We start from the raw sequence: 22,017 nt of genomic DNA, 5'->3' as shown, positions 1-22,017 counted from the left end.
CTGTTCCATGCCTGCATGTTACAGGAAGATCTGTGAGCAAGGACGCCCAGAGCTTGTATGGTATTTACAATCTGCAGCAAACACTCTGCACACAGCAGTCAGGGGCATTGCAGGGCCTGCATTGCATTTTTGGTGCCCTGTGACCCCCAGCAGCCATGGGAGGGTATACAGGACAGGCCAACTTGACCCTCTCCCAAGGAGTCCGGATGATGTTCTATGTTTTGTATCCCAATGAGACCTCCTTTAAAACTGTAGATGAAGTGCCAGATTACGTGGACAAGGTGAGATACCTGAAATGGTTCTAATGGGACACACCGCAGGGAATTGGGCGCAGTTATCATATGCGGCTAATTGGGATTTACATTATTATATTCAATGGTCATTGTAACACATGACGTGACATGATGCGTCAGAGAAGCATGTGGATATTATAACTTTGTAAATATTAAAAGTAAGCATTCAAATGTCCCTATATATTTTATTGCAAGCAATGTAATGACCGAATACAATATCAGATTCTTCTGGCAAAGAGAAAAGTTGTGCAAGGAGCCAGCTGTGTTACAATGCTGGTAGGAGGATGGAGAAGAGTGACGGCGAGATTAGTATAGCAGTGTGCTGCTTCTACTTTCTCTGTCCAGTCATAGGCTGGTAAGGGACAAGATCTGTATATGTTCTTGATAGCTGAACTTGTCAAAACTACCCAGATACTAGGGAGTACCCCGCAATGCAGGGGTATAGTGATTTTCCTCTAAGGTATCATTGGAAAGCATTTTTTATTATTATTATTATTATTATTAATATTATTATTAAACAGTATTTATATAACGCCAACATATTAGGCAGCGCTATACATTATTAATATTATTATTTTTATTATTAATAATATTATTATTATTATTATTATTAATAAACAGGATTTATATAGCCTCAACATATTAGGCAGCACTATACATTATTATTATTTGTATTATTATTATTATTATTATTAATAAACAGGATTTATATAACACCAACATATTAGACAGCACTATACATTATTATTATTATTATTTTTATTATTATTATTATTATTAATAAATAGGATTTATATAGCACCAACATATTAGGCAGCGCTATACATTATTATTATTATTATTTTTATTATTATTATTATTATTAATAAACAGGATTTATATAGCGCCAACATATTAGGCAGCACTATACATTATTATTATTTGTTTTATTATTTTTATTATTATTATTTTTTATTAATAATAATAATAAACAGTATTTATATAGCGCCAACATATTAGGCAGCGCTGTACATTATTATTAATAATATTTTTATTATTATTATTTTTATTATTATTATTAATAAACAGGATTTATATATCGCCAACATATTATGCAGGGCTGTACAATAAATAGGAATTACCCCTTGCCCTTGCAGCCTCCTCTTTCTGATACCCCAAAGCTTCTTTTTAGCTCACCGTCAGTTGCAGCTCTATGCTGTCATCAGATATAATGTAGGAGCAGCAGGAAGTATGTAGGGGATAGCCTGCTCACCTCTGGAGCATTGCAGGACAGTGCCCTGGGTCTCCCATATACTGCCTTGGCCAGGAAAAAAAGTGACTGGTTGTGCAGAATTCCACCTTTTAGATCTATTTAAGGACAGGTGCTTTTTGACTCACCTGTCACTAGAATATCCACCTCTGCCCAAGTTATCTAAAGCATCCAAAGCAATTGCCAAATCCCCCTCTACAGGTCAACCAATCGTTATTGGCTTCAATGTATTCATTCACAAGGCAGTTCAGCATTGCCATGGCATTTTAGTGAAAATCCTACAAAGGTGCCTGGGAACTGCAGGTAAAGTGAATCAAAGAGAATTTAAATGGAAATGCTTGTGTTTGATAAGAACGCCTATCGATCTGAACCCTAAAGGTGACCAGCATGAATGACATTATTATTACTACTATTAACCTTTATTTATAAAGCACCAACATATTACATAGCGCTGTACAAAAGGTAGGGGCTGCAGATAACAAACCTGGATTATAGACACAGAAGGAGGAGAGGCCAACAGAGCTTACAATCTAACAAATAAGGACATGTAAACCCAATCACTAAAGCCTTGCATATTCTTTATCATTTTAATGTCATTTAAAAAGTCCTTTTTTGTATGTTTTAAGGAATCTGCAGCTTTCTTGAAAATAATCCTTCATGATCTTCCCATGACGGTTTATCTTCAGACACTTATGGTTGGATTTATTCAAGCTCTGCAAGACTTGAGATGATAGACTGGGTAACACTGGGAGATCCAGCAAACTTGTAATGGATCTAGTTCAGGATTAAAAACATTTGCCAAATAGGAGCAAATTATTTTTAAGAAATCCATTCCAGGTTTACTGGATCAGTTCACATGCACCTCAATAGGATCCGCTGCATCTGAAGAAATGCAATGCAAAGCAAATTCAGCCTCTGAAATGTGCACCGATAAAATTAAGTCAATAGAAATTGGATCACCCAGGTTCTCCCATGATAATAATCTTCTCCATTCTTGCAGGGCTTTAAAATATTTTACTGGTATAGGGTGACAACGTGTATACCTCTTATCTGTGCACTTGCGTTGACACTTTGGGCCTGATTTATTAAAGCTCTCCAAGGCTGGAGAGGACATGCTTTCACCGGTGAAGCTGGGTGATCCAGCAAACCTGAAATGGTTCTGGGCCAGGATTGAAAAAAATTGCTAACAAATAGCAATCCATTCCAGATTTGCTGGATCGCCCAGCTTGACTGATGAAAGTATATATTTTTTTGGAGACTACATGCTATGGGGATATACAAAATGCAGGCATGGATCACTGATTTGACCCCCATGCAGCCATCACTGACATCCCTGTAGATAGCAAATGGCTGCAAAGAGTCTGCAGAACATCATCAGCCCCGATATGTAATAAAAGAAAAATAACATGGCAATCGTTACTGCTACACATTGCTTTAGCAAACCAGACAAGTTCACATCTTCTATGGCAGAGGAATCGCATATTTTATGGTGCTCACATTCCATTTATTTTCCTGCAGGCCACAGCATATTTCATCGTGATGCTTATACTGGAGATGCTCATCAGCTCCTTTTGGAAAGGTCGACCCCTCCGAATTAATGACGGACTGACGTCCCTTTCTGCAGGAGTTATATCTCGCCTGCCAGAGTAAGTCAAAATTGCTTTGTGGTCGGAAAAATCTTATTTTAGTCGCTGCGCTGGAAAGCCCGGGGTGTCTCCGAGCCAAGGACGCTTCATTCAAGCGCAGTCGACTTAATATAACAGCTTAATGATACAATTAGGCCGCGCACGATTCTACAATTATGTGAATGACATAATCTGTAATATTTTGGATCGTAAGGACGGTAATAGAAATTTCAAATAATACTGACATTACGTTCCTCATAATTTAACTGCGGCTTTATGGACCCACCCCGCTGCGGCTACTTGGGATTTACAAAGGCTTTGGAGGTTCTGTGAATGGAGATGTATGTATTGGTGAATCATGGCGGATCGGTGCCAAAATCTGCTTTCTGCGAGATCTCGGCGGCACCACGGTAAAGACTTGGTGCACGATGAGTTTGGCACCAATAAATATACATTTTATGCTTAGTTAGGTCAGCGGTTGGGTTTTTTCCTTTAGGTGAATTTAAAGTTGATACTAAGTTGCCAAAATAAATACGAGAATTGAAAAAAGCGTGGAGCTGTCAGAGTTGGAGAAGGGGCAAAATCAAAGGTCAACTCAAAGGTCATATGCCTAGAATGCCAAGTACCCCCCCCCACCTTTGTCAGTTCCAGAGACACAATAGGCCCGATTTATTAAAGCTCACAAAGACTGGAGAAGATAGATTATCATAGGAGAACCTGAGTGATCCAGCAAACTTGGAAAGGATCTGCTCCAGGATTAAAAACCTTTGCCAGCTAATAGCAAATTATTTTAAAGAAATAAATTCCAGGCTTGCTGGGTCACCCAGGTACCCCCTTTAATGTCTATTCTCAGTCTTGGGGAGCTTTAATAAATCAGACCTAAAGTTTGCACCACTATTGGCTATTGCTTGGCACATGATTTTCTTCCAATGTTATATATTTAATTGATATTACAATTGATTCAAATCAATAATTCCGATCAACAAGTAATCAATGTAGCATCCATGTGATTCAAAAGGGTCAATTCAATTGTTTCCAGCATTATATGTGATTACATTTTTTGATCAGGACGCATCCATTGGATGGATAACTGATCGCCAAAAAAATAATGTTGCCCGAAAATTGATCAAAATAGATACATTTATTTTTTAAAAATCATTTGCAACTATTTGGCAAGTTTTTTCAATACCAGACCAGATGTATTCCAGGTTTGCTGGATTACCCAAGTTCTCTCATCTATCTTCTCTAGTCTTGGAGAGCTTTAATCAAATCAATCAAACAGACCCTAGAGTTGGACCTTCTACTTATCTCCACTAATACGCACCCTACCTGTGGTTCCTTGCTGCTTCTTGGTTCTTTGGTAGATTGGCTGCTGGTCCAGGCACCATCACAGGGTGAATAATCGTTCATAGTTAAAAAAGTCGAATAATCTTTCCATTTGCAGAGGAGTTAGGAGCTATGTAGGTTAATCGGGTATATGACGTTTGTGTTTAGGCCAGGGCTATGGTCAAATTGGCCCACATGGGCAACGTGGGCAGGTTCTTTAACAGTTTCTTTTTTCACACTCCTTGAAAATTCATTTAATCCTCAGTGATGTGAATATCAGCCCGTAGTTTGCAATGGGTGAATACAAATCCAGTAGCTGTCGATAAATTTCACATATCTGCACCCAATGCCCTCAGTGCCCAGTGTCGCCCCTCAGTTCTGTCTGGCTGTCACCAGTGTTCCCTTCCTGTGCTTTCCTTTACCGAATCCCCCGAGCCCATTCATCCTTTCCAGTCTTTTCTTTTTCTGTACTTTAAACTATTAGGCACACTCCTCCTCCCACTTAGGTGTAATTTCTAGAACAAAAAAAAAACAAAACAAAAAGGAAGCTGCTTCAATTAAAAAAAAAAAAAAAAAAAGTAATAACGTAACAATCATAAGTATATATAAACACCATTCAGATTAGGAGATGGGATTTATTCAATCAGGTGGAACCGCAGGACTAATTAACTCCATCCCTTCTCCCCCTAATATTTTCCCCTATTTCTATTTTCCTAGCCATTAATATTTAAACTGTTTTTATTTTTTTCACATTTTCCCTCTTTTTTGGTGCCACATTTAAAAATCTGATAAATTGATTTATTCAATTGATTTAGTTCAATTGTAAATACCTTTGTAATGATTTATACCACAATTACCACCAATGTAACACATACCAAACGTTGGAGATTAAAGGCATCAAGTAACCAAACAAAAATCTCAGACAAATACTTAAATGCCAGCAAACTGTATTATTCCTATTTTCTAGAAACCACAATGACAAAGATTTAAATAATTCATTAGATGAATCAATGAAGTTTGTCTCAATTTATTATTTTTTCAATTGTTTTTTGTAAACTCAAATTGTTTTTGACGCATTTCGCAGACTTGAGGTCTGCTTCCTCAGGAATCCAATTGAGATCTGAAACTTTGATAGCAATAGAAACAATAGAAGCAATCCATATTCAAATATCTTTCAGTTTAAAAATTTTTTTTCAAAGTATAACTTATCTGGATAATGGGAGCTCAGCTCTGCAAGAGGGAGAAGGCTGTGGAGGAGCCGCCCAATATGTACTGATTCCAGGAAGGGAAAGTAGTGATCAGTGGTAATCCATTGGTAATCCAGTGGTGAATCGATGACATCTGTTTGAGACAAACCTAACTGATTCATGTGAATGGTTTGTATTTTTGTGTTTCTGTTTTTTTTTTTTATAAAAAGGAATATTAAAGTTTGCTGGCATTTTAGTTTTAGCCTGAGATTGTGTTTGGTTACATAATGCTTTACAGTCCTGTGTTTGGTATTTGTTACATTTGTGTTGTATAAAATGTGATAAATGCAACTGATAAAAAAACTTTGTAATGATTTATACCACAATAAACACTAATGTAGCAAATACCAAACATGGGACATTAAAGGCATCAAATAACTCAACAAAATCTCAGGCTTATACTAAATGCCAGCAAACTCCAATCATTTTTGACACGTTTCGCAGACTCAATGTCTGCTTCCTCAGGTATTCATTTGATATCTGAAACTCCAATAGCAATTATTATTATTATTATTATTATTACACAGTATTTATATAGCACCATCATATTACACAGCGCTGTAGAAATTCCATAGTCATGTCACTAACTGTCCCTCAAAGGAGCTCACAATCTAATGTTCCTACCATAGTCATATGTTATTAATGTAGTCTAAGGTCATTTTTTTAGGTAGAAACAAATAAACTAACTTTGCGAGAGTCCTTCACTTTGCCACAGTGCTGAACATGCAGGAAAGCTGTGGAGGAGCCACCCATTATTATTATTATTATTATTATGCACTCCATGCAGTCCATGAAGGGAAAGTAGGGGCCACTGGTAATCTAGATTGAGGTGAACTTCATTGATTCATCTAATGAATGATTGTAATCTTTGTGTTCATGCTTTTTTTTTAATAAGAATATTAAAGTTTGCTGGCATTTTAGTTTAAGTTTGAATTTGTGTTTGGTTACTTTTAAAATCCTATGTTTTTGTTACATTTACGTTGTACAAAATTTGGAATGTGGCATCAAACTAAAGAAGTGAGTACTGGAAAGTCTTTTTGTTTTTTTGGACAAGAATCATAATTTCAATGTCCTTTGGCAAGTGACTATTTCACTTAATTTTTTAATGAAAAAGTAATGGATAATTGCATTTACTTGTTCATAGGTGCGACAGATCCTACTATCTGTTAAATCCCCTGTAGTATGCATAATCAACATGAGCCACTACAGCTACATACAGATGTTAATTCTTTATTCAGAATCCTCTTTTAAACAATCAAGCATCTGTATTGGTGTCGCCCAATGCTGCTCAGTGATGGTCCTGCTGATTCTTTGGGCAGCCAATGATTACTGTTATTTCCTATTTAGAAGGATGCAGCGGGAGACCTCCAGCTCATCCTCCCCTCTCCATAGAACAAACTTTGCTCATACATTTCTTCTATTGCTGCAAACAATTACTAATAATTGTCCCAGCAACACTTACTGCAAGCAGGTACATACCTCAGTAGACATGGGCAATTTCCTTAATCATTCTGAAGCTGCACAGCTGCTTCCTAAGTCTTCTTTTGCATCAAAATCCTATTTATCCCTTTGAGATGGCCATATATTGCCTCATAATACATAAAACTAATATAATTAGCAGAATAAGGAAGAGTTTGCAAGAGTTGCTGCCCATGGATAGATAGGTAAAAAATTGTGTGAATAAAATAAACAGAAAATTATAAACATTTTTTCACAGTCTTAAATTTGTTTCCCCAGCTCGCCTTAAAAAAAAAAATTACCAGACTCCATAACTTCTGAATCACCATACAAAAAGGCCTCCAAAAAGTTAACAGGAAGAATAGTTTTTTTCTGTGAAAAATGACTTCACTTTTGGGCCTCCAAGGCTTGCAGACAAAAACATTTCTCCCTGCGGCAAAATATCATCAAACGGAGCCACACAAAAGCATTTGCGAGATCCGCGGTGATATTTCACTCAAGCGGTTGGTTTGGCAGTGGTTTTAGGTCCTCTATTAACTATGTGCTCATACACTGGACTGCTGAAACCATTAAAATACAATATCACTTCATTATTCCAAATGGAACAGTGTGCGTTTGCTGCAAGTACCCCACTCAATGCGTAGAAACAATGAGCGTATTTTTTCCCCAGTTGATTAGCTGCGAGAATAATATTGCAGCAGATAGACACCCCACAGGTACTATATTTTGTCATATTGCATGACTCCTAGGAAGCCGGGGTATTTTGAAGGCTGCGTGTAACAGCCCTGGACAAATTGTGAGCTCGCCCCTTTCGGGGACGCCAATTAGCCCCAACGCCAGGCCGTATATTCAGCTCCCTTTCCATTCTCGTTAGGCGAAACATGCGGCGGAACGGAGGAGTGGAAAAGAGATAAAGAATAAAAAAGGCGTAGAATTTATTTTTGTTCCATTAAAAGGTGTGAGAAAAAGTCTGCTTGTATCCAGTGCTCGGGTTTCAAGGCGATTTTAGGACGGAGACAAGAATGGCTGAAACTATTTATTGGCTAAAACTTCTCTCTGTCATTAGCAGCTGGGAGGGGGATTTATTTAGCAGCATTCACGTCTTTTCTCCGGCAGGTTTTATGTGACCACAACCCTTTAAAATCTCCCCCATACACAAAATAGTTTTTGAGATTCATAATAATAATAATTAGTGAAGTATTCTAATAATAAGGTAATTATTCCTGATGGCCAAAGTGACATCAGCTGCCCTCCACCTTCCAGCTACCCATCCACACTCCCTATATTCACCCATCTATATTCAGCTGTTCGTTCTCCCCGTACTCACCTGTCCACGCTGCCTATATTCTCCCTTTCATACTCCCTATACACACCCATCCACACTGCCTAAACTTGCCAATCCATGCTTCCTGTACTCACCTGTCCAGACTCCCTATACTTAGCCATTCACACTCCTAATACTCACCTCCCCACATTTCCTATACTCTTCCATCCACACTCCCTATACTCACCTCCCTAAATTTCCAATACTCAACCATCCACGCTCCCTATATTCTTCCATCCACCCTGCCTATACCCATCTACATTTCCTATACTCACCCATCCAGATTCACAATACTAACCTGCCCACATTCCCTTTTCTCACCTGTCCATGCTCCCTTTACTCACCCTTCCAAACTGCCTATATTCACCTGTCCATACTCCCTGAACTCACCCATCTACATTTCCTATACTCACCCTTCCATGCTCCTTTTACCCACCCATCCACATTCTTTATACTCACCCATCCATGCTCCCTATACTCACCTGTCTATATTGCCTATACTTACCTATCCCTACTCCCTATACTCACCCATCTAAACTGCCTATACTCTATACCTGTCCATACTCCCTGAACGCACCCATCTACATTTCCTATACTCACCCTTCCATGCTCCTTTTACCCACCCATCCACACTGCCTATAAACACCCATCTATATTTCCTATACTTCCCCCTCCACACTCCCTACACTCACCCATGTACATTTCCTATACTAACCCTTCTACACTTCCTATACTCCCCCATCCACATTCCCTGTACTTACTGATTCAAATTCCCTATACTTGCCCATATATGCTCCCTATACTTACCGTTTCATGCTCCATATTCACCCATTCACACTTCCTATACTGAACTATGCAAACCCCCAAACCCGCCCATGCTTACTTTACTCACTTATCAAAGTTTCCTGTACTAGCCCATCCACACTTCCTATACCCATCCATTCATGTTCCCTATACTCAGCCATCTAAGCTCCCCTGTGCCCGCTCTGCAGAGGCTAACCATAGTTAAAACAGAACTCTAGACAGATATAAAAGGCACAAATCCAGCTCTGAAATCATAATTACATTATTGATTCTATTGTTTTCAAACACAAGCAGTTTAGGGAGCTGCATTTGACCTGGTCTTAGCCTCCTGCAGTCCCTGTACAATCCCACCCAACCCCAAAGACACAGACACCAATGTTCACCTTCTGGTTTTCATTCATTCAAACTCAGTGTCCTCGGCTGAGTTTGTCATGCTTGGTTTAAAGCTGCACTCCAACAACGTTTGTTTGAAAAAGAAAATTTTTTTCTTTTTTTGCTTTGGAGTAATTCAGGTCTACTTATAAATGTTTTCACCCAAAATTCACCCAACTTTTATCCAAAATGTGCACAATTCTCACATTGGATTCCAGTGGAAAATTAACTTTCACTCATAATTTTCCAGTTAAATTTGATATAAAACAGGTGGGAATTTTGGTGAATATTTGAGTGAATCTGGAGTAAGAGCATTTATATGCAGACCCCATAGAAACACTCTAAGATTTCACTATAATGTCGATGAGAGCGGAAAAGAAGGAACAGGGAAGGTAAACTACAAGCAGATTATTCTTCGGCTTCAATAGTCGATCCATGCTCCTGCAGCCCGGCATGTTTTGCATCGATTCACGTCAGCACTGTTCTGATCTCTGACACAGCCGTAAATTGAGGGTCTGTTTAGGGCCCGGCACCTGTGCAGGAAATAGGACATTCCGCTTACCAACACTCTGTGTTCCAAATGGTCGCCTATTATCCCAAAGAGGAAAATACTCTGCGATTAAAACCATACCGGTGACCCCCCTCCTTCCTATGTGCAGCCAGATTCTCATCTGGTAACAAGAAGCTTTGTACTTTTCTCTTGCATTAGTTTTTTTTTAAATGGTTTGTTGGATTTTCATTCAGGCTGAAAAAGTTACAGAAATCGCAGTTTTCCAACCGAGGAAAAGTTACACTTTGTCCCTGAAAAATGATTTAAAAGGATAAAAAATGGAACTCAAAACTGATGAAACAATATAAAAAGAGAGATGGAAACATTGGGGAATTTCCAGTGTTTGCTGGAGATGTAGACTATCTGAAGGGCAACTGCCCCAGGATATGGCAACTGCCAAAAAAAAAAAAATGGTGATTAAAATAGATGTTAAAAATTAGGTGTTACCTGCAATAAAATAATATTAATACTAATAATAAAATAAATCTGAATTTTCCCATGCTGAGGCCAGGAGGTGCAGCCAACTGCTCGCATCAATTCTAGGTTGGAAGCACTTACCTAACTCTAGCTCCCCTAGTGGTAATGAGTAGCAATTGCAGATAGCGCCAACAAGACCTAAAGTGAAACCTAAATAAGATAAAATTCTGAGCAGGTAGAATATTATTGCAGGAAGGATAGGTGATGTAATAAAATAAACATACCTACCTGTTCATAATACTTTCTTCAATGTACACTGAGCTGCATACAATGCTGAGTATCCCAGCATATTCAGGAATAGATGAACTCCGGTTTGCATGCAATCGCATCCCAGTCTTCATCCATCTTAATTGTCCAGGCCAGGATGATGTAACTCCTGTGCATTGCAATTTATTCAGTCTTGAAGCTGAGATTGATTTGTATACATGGCAGGAGACCCTAAGCTGTGCATGCAAATTTTGACAAATGGGTCTCAATCAGGTAGGTAGGAATACCAATTGGAAAAGGGAAATCACCTGCGTCTTTCTGCAATAAAGACTTGCCGATTTCCAAATTTATTAGGTAGTAAAGGTGCAGATATACAGCAAACAATTTGGAATCTTCATTTACTGACTGCACTACACGCATACACATGATGTACATTGTTCTGTGAAATTACTCAATCCCAGGGAAGTAGTGGGGCAGGCACTCATTTTTTTCAGGAGTGGGCATGCGTGCCTACTCCTATTTTGCAAAGAATTCTTTGGTCAGAGCCGCGAACCATATCTCCCTTTGGAATTGATGTCTCAGGGCGGTGGGCAGGTTGTCTCTCTGAACACAACCCACCCAGTCTCAGACCTGCGATGGGGGAGTGGGTGGGTTCTGGTATCATAACATCACTCTGGGGAAGTTTCTTTCCCTTTAAGTGAAACATAGGTAGGGGTGTAGTGGGGCTCAATGATAAATTGATTGAAAAAAATGGTGAATTCACTAATAGTGACTTTTTGTCTTTTCCGCAGTGTTGCATTCAGAGGCGTGGAGGTGACCACTTACATCTACATGTGGAACAACTTCAGAATGATTGAGCTTCCATGGGACTCTCCTTGGACGTGGTGGTTGACGTTCCTGGGCGTAGACTTTGGTTATTATTGGTTCCATCGGATGACACACGGTAGAGATTTTAGAGAACGTACCTTGCTTTTCTCATGTAACTGAATTGAAATTTCTGTGTTTTTATATGTGCTTTGTCTTGGGGAGAAAGTTCTGCAAAAATTATTCTGTATCTGCATTTCCATAACTGTAAAAGGACCAATGGGACTCCTATAAAAGGATGGTACACATGGGGATCTATTAATAAATCACTGAATCTCACATTTCCTGAAACATTCTATGGTGGAGAATCTATCACTGCTATTGAAACACATAGATTCTCCACCAGGTCAAACTCCCTACTTTATACATACAGCCCATGGTATATGTCCATTGCCCATCATTGTTAATGGCACCTCAACAATCATATGTAAGCAAAACAAACACAATTACCTGTAAAAGTATTATTTATTAGCATTGGCTGAAAAAAAATAAAAAATAGAGATTTTGTGATGGTGAAAGCTCATTAAAAATGAACAATGGCACACAGTAATTACATGCAATGTAAATGGATTAACACAAGATGAATGTGAATGATCCCTAAATGAAAATAGGCATACATTGCAGGTTTTTGGGTTGGTAATTTATAAGGGACAGAATATTCGTTTTATTTTATTATTTTAGTTTATAGGTATTATTGTTTACTTTTTGCTCCCCTAGGCCTGCTGGCTTGTGCTGAACCCACCCTACATCATTTAGCCAATAACAGCCTATTACACTGATAACACACCATGGATGCTGTTCAATAAACAAAAGAGAAATATAGAAGGAGTAGAGAAAGATGGAGAGAGAAAAGGGGAGAAGGGAGAGAGACAAAGAGATAAAGGGCAAATAGAGAAGAATGGGGATGGGGAAATAGGGGGAGGAAGAAAGATAAGGAGAAAAGAGGGAGAAGGGAGAGAGAGATGGAGGGGGAAAAGAAGGAGAAGGAAGAGTGACAGGGAGAGAGAGGAGGAGGTAAATGACAAAAAAGAAGGAGGGGGAGGGGAAAGAGGGAGAAGGGAGAGAGAAGGGAATAGAGAGGGGGAAGAGGGAGAATGATAAGGAGAGGCAAGGAAGGAAAGGGCATATAGGGAAGAGGGAGGGAGAGAGGAAAAGACAGGGAAAAGAAATAGGAGAGAGGGTAGAGAGAGCATTAAGAACAATTGAAGAGGGAGAGACAGCTGAGGGAGAAGGGAGAGAGAGATTGAACAAAATGAGAGATGCAAAAGCAAGTGAAGGAGAGAGAAATCAAAAGAGAAAGAAGAGGGAAATGTAAAGTGCAAGAGAGAAAAAGAAGGATAGGAAGAGAGATGGAGAGGGGGAAGAGAGCAGGAGGGATGGGAAAAAGAGACGTAAAGGATGAGTATGGAAGGGAGAGGGAGAAGGAAAGTAGAGATTGGGAAATAGAGAGGAGGGGAGAGAGGGGAGAAAGGGAACAAAAAATATAGAGGAGAATAGGATAGGATAGTAAGAGGGAGCGGGAACAGAGAGAAAGATGGCAGAAGAGAGAAAAGAAGGGAGGGAGAGGGGAGAAAAAAAGACAATGGAGAACGGGGTGATGGAATAAAGATGGGAGTGATACCTTCAATGCAAAAAACACCTTGCACACATCCTTGCACTGTATTTATAATCAATTTTATTTTGTGCTTCTTGTTACTGTAGAAGATGTAATGTCGCCCTCCCTCCTCCAAAAGTCATGTCACTCTAGGTCCAGATAGTTGTGTGGGAAATTCGGCACTGGGTATTAAGAATATTATACATTTATGTAGCACTTTTAGAGTCCACTTTCATATCATTGACTCCTATAATAATAAATATATTTTATTACATCTGGAAGTGCAAAGACTAAAAGTTAAAAATGATCAAATAATGAAATATTCATAATTGTATATAATGTAAGTTTGTATTCTGTGTAGAGATGTCCTTTATGCTGCAGTTACAGTGATCTGCTGGAAATGCGTTAGCCCTATAATAAACAAGCTGGGTGACCCCCGACCTCGGCCCTGTAGGGGATTTGTGTCCTCCCCGCTGATTCTCGCCTGGATGTAACCTCCAATCCAAACATTACTTACTAATTACCACATTGTTGTCTCCTAGCAGATCGTGTTCCCTCACATCCTTTGACATGCAGTGTGTGCTCACATTTCTTCTTCAGTCTTGTCAATACAATCCTTTTTTTTTTAATTTTCCATCCCAGTTAATGATTGCACCATATGTCCGTGTCATCACATGGCCTCACCTCGCTATGACACAGGACTGCAGCCCCATAAAGGAGGCCTTCATTGCTATGATCTAAAGGTTCCTTCTAAGAGTTTATTTCCATTGCATGAGATTTTCTAAAGAATTCTTGACTTTTTTAACATTGGAGGAACCCATATCAGTGCTGATCTGCTGCTGCCTATTGCACTTCAGGAATGGCTGCAGAACATTCCTCATGGTGGGTTTTCATACGATGATAACAGCCGACCATACCTGGGCAAAGAAACTCGTGTGACAACACATCATAGCAGTTGGGAGACAGGGATAGAACGTTGTCACCCTATAAAAGAATGTTTCTTAACAAAGACCATGTGTTATGTCTAATAAAAGCTGCAGATGTAATAATATTGAAAACAAATTTAAAGTTTATAATTTGGTGGGTTGTTTAGGTCTCTGTTAGGGTGAGATGCTGACCTGAAGGACTGAGAAACGAAGAAGCTGGGATCTTACCTGAATTTTTATAAAAACATTAAAAGGAAATAGATTGAAAAAAAAAATCACTTACCTTTAATTCTGCAGATCCCTCGATTGCACTGGCGAAGTCCTCAATCTGGTCCCGCACCATCCTGTATTTCCCCTTTGCCCCGCCCTGGATGAAGCACCGGGGGCGCCTGCAGCCATCTTCAGTCTTCTTCCTTCTTCTGGCTACATCACCCAGTCTCACATCCAATCTCAGATTGGGTGACGTATGCTGCTGTAAAGGGGTAAAAAGGACAGCTGATCTCACTGCGCATGAATAAGATCAACATCTCTTCTCTCTCAATGTAGGAAAATGCCCCTTGTGAGCATGCACAGGAGCATGCACATGCATAGGAGCCTCCCGGCATGCATGCTGTAGGTATCCCGCGAGGCTCTACACTCCAGTTCTGTCTTGATTGCCACAGCCATTAACCCTCCAAGCAGTAATCCAGATTCACACTCGGGGTCACTAAAAAACAATAAAAAACTCACTTACCTTGTTCCTTTTGCGTCCCACGCCGCCTTTCTCGTCCCTGCAGGTTCACGGCGTTGTCTTCCTTCGTTGATCTTCTCCCGGCTTGTGCAGAGATGTTCTCCGGGTGATGTCGATGCATGCGTCGATTCGTGCGGGAGGCGCGGTGGGAAATTCAAATAATTTTGTCCAATACAAAGAAATCTTTATATTATTTATAAATATATATATATATATATATATATAAATATATATATACATATATATATATATATATATAATACATGCTACTGTACAGTTATATTACATGTTTCACTATTTTTTTTTTTACAGATTTTTGTGTTTTTTATTTAAAGTTTATTATTAAATTTATTAAATATTGGACATATTTCGGTGAGTTATGCCTATGAATTATATGCCTACATTGTAAAATAAATTTCCATGCAAAAAAACGCTTTTTGCATGAAAATACGGACAGAATTAGAACGCTAGGGGGGTAAACTCTGAAAGGAAAGGTGCTTCAATTTTTTTTTGTTGTGTTGCAGTTAAAATAAAAATGAAAGAAGAATATTTTTACTTTATATAAAAGGGTTATCTACACTTTTATGTAAAGTAAAAACTTTGAGTTTAGGTATGCTGTAAGTAATAAGCAAGAAGCAAGGATATTAGAAGCCGCCGTGCCTTTAAGTTAAATCAAAAAGGGCATCCCGTGTGCCTGCGCCCCGCTCACGTCTTACCACCTTCACACGTGACTCTTTCTCTTGGCATGTTGCTGCGTGTTTTCATATGAAAAGCCGAGGCCGGGCTCCAAGAAGCTACCAGCACACGTAATGGTTGTGGCTCCCTGTTACTGTGCAGGTTGCTCAAATTTCATGAAAGGGCCCCGGGGCTTTGTGCTAAAGCTCTGTGTTTTATTTCTCTGAACAAATACTTATTGTCATTCTATAAAGAGAAGCAATACATTTGTAAAACTTCCATCACCCACAATATCTGATTCCTTCAAGGTTTACAAATCCAAAAAAATATATTTTATAAAAGTGATTTACAAATACATGTATTGTTATGATCTGCCATTCATGTGTGGTGGGGCCCCGATGCAAAACTACTAAAGGGGCCCCAGCTTCAGATACGTTCTAAGTGCATTGTACTTAGTAATGTGTCATTGTATATTTATTATAGATAATAGGGCTCACTGGCCATGCCCTCATCGGCTTTTTGTCTCGAGAAAAGCAGAACCATCATAGTTCTGGCATCAGCCAGGTCACCATTTACTATCTGGACCAGTCATTCCCAACCCTTGTACCCTTGAAATATATTTCAGGTCCTGAAGATCCCCTGCTAGTACCTTAGGGGTCCATGGTCAGTGGAGAGAATTCCTCTTCTTACAGATACCTAAAAAGAGAGTTAGCGTGAGGTCACCATCATATGGGAGGACAATGAGCCACAGCCCATAGAACCCCTTACAACCTCAGTTTTCAACCAGGGTTCCTCCAGAGGTTGCTGGGGATTTCCTTGAGCAATGAGCAGTTTGTACCTCTCAGTTCAGTTTAAGTGACACCAATGGTCTTTTTGGCTTGAAAGTTCTTGAAATTACTTTCAGTTCTTCAGGGAACCCCTTCTATAATTATTATATCCACAGCTCACAGTACATTAGTGTGGTGGTCAGTGGGAAGAATTCCTCTTACATTGCAGACCATTGGGAAGAATGTCACCCTTACAGATAGCCAAAAAGATCATTGGTGTCACTTATACTGACCTGAGAGGTGCAAGCTGCTCATTGCTCTAGGAACCCCTAGCGCCCCCTGGAGGAACCCTGTTTGGGAAATTTTAATTTAATAGAATATATGTCTTCATTTTTAGGTAAGTGTTCTTTTTCTCCTGATTGCATTAAATGTTAGGCTATGCTTACACTAGGATGAAGCTGAGGTGCATTTACTGTTTGAATCCTAGGAGACACTAAATGGTAGCATCTCCCTGCAGTGGCTTCATAAGGAATAAATGGGGGTGGCAGTGAATGGTAACGGTGTTGCTCATTGCTGCCATGTGTCATGGAATCTTACCTGAATTTTTATAAAAACATTAAAAGGAAATAGATTGAAAAAAAAATCACTTACCTTTAATTCTGCAGATCCCTTGATTGCACTGGCGAAGTCCTCAATCTGGTCCCGCACCATCCTGTAATTCCCCTTTGTCCCGCAGTGGAGGAAGCACAGGGATGTGCAGATGGTGATTCTTTATGTACCAGCGTTGGCTGGTAAGGTGTCAGCTGCAGGGAGCCGCACTGGATAGCTCGATCCCAGCTCTGAGGCCCCCGGTGTCCGGCTTTAACTGATGTTGTAGCTGATGGAAGGATAGTGGAGACCAAGTGGAAGATTAGCAGCAAGGCAAGAAATCAAACAAGTCAATCATTGCTAAGATTTAGACTCTACAAGAAAGACATTAAATAACATAATACCTGTGTTTAGATATAGCTGATACATATAAATTTTAAAGTCTTTGGTATAACTATTAAAGAGACCCTGCTGAGGCCAAAAAGTCTTCCATACCATACTGTATGAGAACAGCTCCATTGACATACATATGCAGGTTAGGGACGCTTAGTTTTGTCTCTGTGTTCCTGAAGAAGCGGACCTTGTTCTGTGAAATGTGTAGAACTGTAATATCAATATATATATAAAGTATAACATATATATATATATATATATATATATAAATATTTATTTATAAATACATATATATATATATATATATATATAAGCATATAAAATATCATATATATATAGAGAGAAACTCTTTGGAGACTAACATGTATTGTGAAATATAAAACTGATATTATTTTATGGATTTTAATTGTAACAAATCAATGATTTTTAAATTTTTTTGGTAAATCTAGATTGTTTTCCTTGTTTGGAATCATACCTGAAACGTCCCAGATACTTTGTTCTCGTTTTTGTAATATCTAAAAAGGGAAGTGGCATGAGTGGATTTTTCACCATAGTGAACTCATCATGATTTTGTATTTTATTCTATAATTCTTATTATCAAACAATATTTATATGACGCCAACATATTACGCAGCGCTGTACATTAAATAGAGGTGGCAAATGACACACAGATACAGACGGTGACATAGGAGGAGGAGGGGACCCTGCCCCCAAGAGCTTACAATCTAGGAGGTGGGGGAAGTATCACACAATAGGAGGGGGATATGGAATGATGGGTGAGTAGTGAGGGTTTAGGAGACAGAAGAAGACAGGTAGGCAAGATTGAAAAGATGGGTTTTAACGGCTCTTTTAAATGAGCCAAAAGTAGAAGCAATCAAATAGAATGATGAAAACCAATCTAGAGAGTGGCGGCAGCTGTAGAAAAGTCTTGGAGCCGTGCGTGTGATGAGGTTATGAGTGAGGAAGTCATTAGTAGGTCATTGGAGGGGAGAAGAGAGCGGCTAGGGGAGTATTTAGGTCAGAAAGGTAAGTGGGACAAGAAATGTGGAGGGATTTTGAACGTAAAGCACAGGAGCTTGAATTTGATTCTAAAGTGAAATGGAAGCCAAAGCCAATGAGAACTACTGATGCTACAAAAAAAAAAAAAATAAAATAAAATAAAAAAAAGAAAACCAAAAAAAACACCAACATTAGTAAATGATTTCCAATAAAAGAAATTGGATGATAAGAAGGGACAGATCCGGTGCAGGGGACACAGCCGAGGTTCTTTGTTACATTTTGGCATCAGCAAGTGGAAAATGGAAGTGTTGGAGAACGATTGCCAGTGTAGTCTTCTCATCTCCCTGCCATAGTAATCCCTCTTCCGGAGGCTAAATTGTTATAAATGTGAAATGGAGTTCAGGTCTATAGGGGGAATAGTGGGTGTAAAAATAAAGACTGTGAATAGCCGGCAGGACGGGGAAATTTAGTGCATCTGCTTTTCTCTTTTCCAAATAAATTACACGTTTAAAAGGACATTAGGTGAATAGCTGGGTGAAATGGCGTGATTTTATTTTTTTGGTGGGGGGCTGCAGGTGGAGAGAGCGAAAGCCACATCGGAGGTAGAAGGGTGAAGAGGCCCTGTCACCTTGGTATTCTATGCTGATATTATTTATTATTATTATTATTATCATTATTATTATTATTATTATTATTAATAATTTGTTCACCAGCACCACTCTTCCTGTCATAGGGTGACAACGCTCATAATTCCAGACAGCAGTGTTGTCACCTCTTGATTTGGGCTTTATATAATGTATACCCCCCTCCTATTCTCCATAACATAGAGGGAGTTTTGGGGTCCTTGGAAAATACTGAGAACAATGCAACTGATAAAAGTGCAGCAAAGGCAAAGAGCAGAGGAAGCTTTCAGCTATTTTCTTTTTCTTTTGGAACAGATATATGAAAATGCATTTAACTGTATATTTCATAGACAAATAATATCCAATTAGGAGTTCTTTGGAGTCAGCACAGAGGGATTCAAAATCAGGACAGTGATAATAAAGAGAACCTGTTACCAACATATAAAAGAATGTGAAAACACAGGAAAATTAATTTTAATTTTTTTTTTTTCATGATCATTTCTTATTTTAATTACTTGTAATTTGCCTTTATTAGGGATAAGCAAGCGAGAATATTAGGTTCGATCCCACGGCGAATCGGGTCTTTCTCGCTGAGAGGTCAAGCTCTCGCCGAACAGGAGGATTTCCAGGGCTGCATCCTCTGTGATCCCCGAGCATTAGAGGTTAATTAACATCCAGTGCCCCGAGGATTGCACACTCTTCTCAATGAATGCAGCCACGGCCACAGCTGCAATCATTGAGAAGATGGCCTGCAAAGGAGAACCTCCTGACATTGTAATATAAGTATCCCTTACAAATGATACATTTCTATCTGTAACAATTGTGTCATTTGTAAGGGATACTTATATTACAATGTCAGGAGGTTCTCCTTTGCTGGCCATCTTCTCAATGATTGCAGCTGTGGCTGTGGCTGCATTCATTGAGAAGAGTGTGCGATCCTCGGGGCACTAGAAGTTATCATTATAGAGGAGCTGATTTATTGGCACAGCCACATGTCTCTCCACAAACCTGGAATGGAATTCTTAAAAATGAGTTGCTATTGATTGACCAATGTTTTCAATCCTGGACCAGATCCATTCCAGGTTAGTTGGATCACTCAGGTTCGTCTATGATTGGGCCTGATTTATTAAAGCTCTCCAAGGCTGGAGAAAATACACCATCAGTGAACCTGGGTAATCTAGCAAGCATGGAATGGATTGCTTTCTCTTTGTTAGTAAATATTTTCAATTTTGCACCAGATCCATTCCAAGTTTGCTGGATCACCCAGGTTCTTTTATGATAGTCTTTCTTCTTCAGTCTTGGAGAGCTTTAATAAATCAGGCCCATTGAAGGAGTTTACTGATGGTGCTGATATCACATCCAAGATGGCAGCACCAAGCCATCTTAGCCATTTGGTTGTGTTCTCAAGGAAGAGTATTATAATGAAAGCTTGCGATAAGAAATTTCTGACATTTCACAGTGAAGACCAATGCAACAAAATCATATTATCTATTTTTTGTCATTAAAACCACGGTGGCTCAGTGGTTAGCACTCAGGTCCCAGGTTCAAATCTTGGCCAGGACTCTATCTGCATGGAGTTTGCAGGTTCTCCCCGTGTTTGTGTGGGTTTCCGGGTACTCTGGTTTCATTCCACATCTCAAAAACCTGCAGTTATGTTATTTGGCTTCCCCTAAGACTGACCTTAGACTGTGGTAATGACATATAACTATGGCAGGGATGTTAGATTTGTAAGGGACAGCTAGTGACATGGCTGTGGACTTTGTACAGCGCTGTGTAATATGTCAGCACTATTAAAAGTCATCCTTGAGATCTGTTTATTGACTTTGCCTAGGTGGAGATGAAGTCAACAGTCTGCTGCAGGCAGGAGGAAGCATTTCCTCAGTCTTGTCTCATCAGATTGTAACAAGTCACAAGGTGAAAATCATCATAAGAGTCTGAACTTTGTCACAAATTTGTCAGTTATGATAGAAAATGAGAGTTGTAATCTCAGGCCACGAAAAGGATGATGACCCTGGGTGAGGCCTGAATAAATATGGTGCTGTTTTTCTATGTAGGAATGCAGATATTGGATTGTCAGGGCAGTATGTGATCTCTATGGGAGGTAAATAAAAACATCTGCACACCTGTATGTAACATGAAATATTCTATCATGCGCTGGCTACGCTTTATGAGATTCATCCGTTGCTGCACACGCGGTTTACATCTCCGTCATGTGAAAGATGGATTCACACATCTCCGAATATGTATTATAGAAAACCTAACATTGTTTTCCTTTGAATAATTTGTAATATTGAAGTCTTTTTGCTCTCACAAAGCGATCGGCGTCTCCTGGCAGCCTGCAGACTTTCTGCCATTTATTACTTGTATGAAATCTTGTTCTCAGGTTGTAGCAGCGCAATATTGAAGATTTGTTTGCAGCTGGAGGCAGATGACCAAGTTCCTGTCAGTCTGCGGATGTTTGCAATCCCTGGACACCCACCAGAAAAAGCCGCTGAATCACCCCAGAGAGGCAATGGGAAAGACAGACAGGAAAAGTACATTTCTCATCCCCGGGGTGGCTGTGGGGAGGGCGGAGGGGGCTGGGGATGCTCCATTAATATTTCACTGATGTGACCATGCGGGAAGATTCAACCTGAATTACTTATAAATGTGTTATATATAAATCATAGGTTACTGCTACTGTCCGGGCATATGGATGGATAGATAGATACTAGATTGTAAGCTCTTCGGGGCAGAGTCCTTCCCTCCTGTATCACTGTCTGTATTCATCTGTCATTTGCAAACCTTACTTAATGTACAGCGCTGCATAATATGTTGGCGCTATATAAATCCTGTTTAATAATATTAATAATAATAATAATAATAAATAGATAGATAGATAGATAGATAGATAGATAATAGATAGATAGATAGATAGATAGATAGA

The 22,017-nt window shown here is 39.2% G+C and overlaps 1 protein-coding gene across 1 annotated transcript in view; it reads left to right on the top strand.

Annotated features, from left to right (window-relative positions):
• The window catches only part of AGMO (alkylglycerol monooxygenase), a 112,093-nt gene continuing 90,076 nt past the window's right edge, over positions 1-22,017 (top strand). Inside the window, exons 1-3 of the mRNA XM_072412955.1 lie at positions 1-281; positions 3,061-3,188; positions 11,724-11,875. Coding sequence (XP_072269056.1) covers positions 156-281; positions 3,061-3,188; positions 11,724-11,875 — 406 coding nt within the window. The 5' untranslated portion in view covers positions 1-155. The remainder of the gene's footprint in view (positions 282-3,060; positions 3,189-11,723; positions 11,876-22,017) is intronic.

Source organism: Pyxicephalus adspersus, chromosome 5, assembly GCF_032062135.1.
Source record: "Pyxicephalus adspersus chromosome 5, UCB_Pads_2.0, whole genome shotgun sequence".
NCBI classification, from domain to species: Eukaryota; Metazoa; Chordata; class Amphibia; order Anura; family Pyxicephalidae; genus Pyxicephalus; species Pyxicephalus adspersus.
Note: the sequence above shows the minus strand (reverse complement) of the source record. Positions and strands in the feature narration are given on the sequence as shown.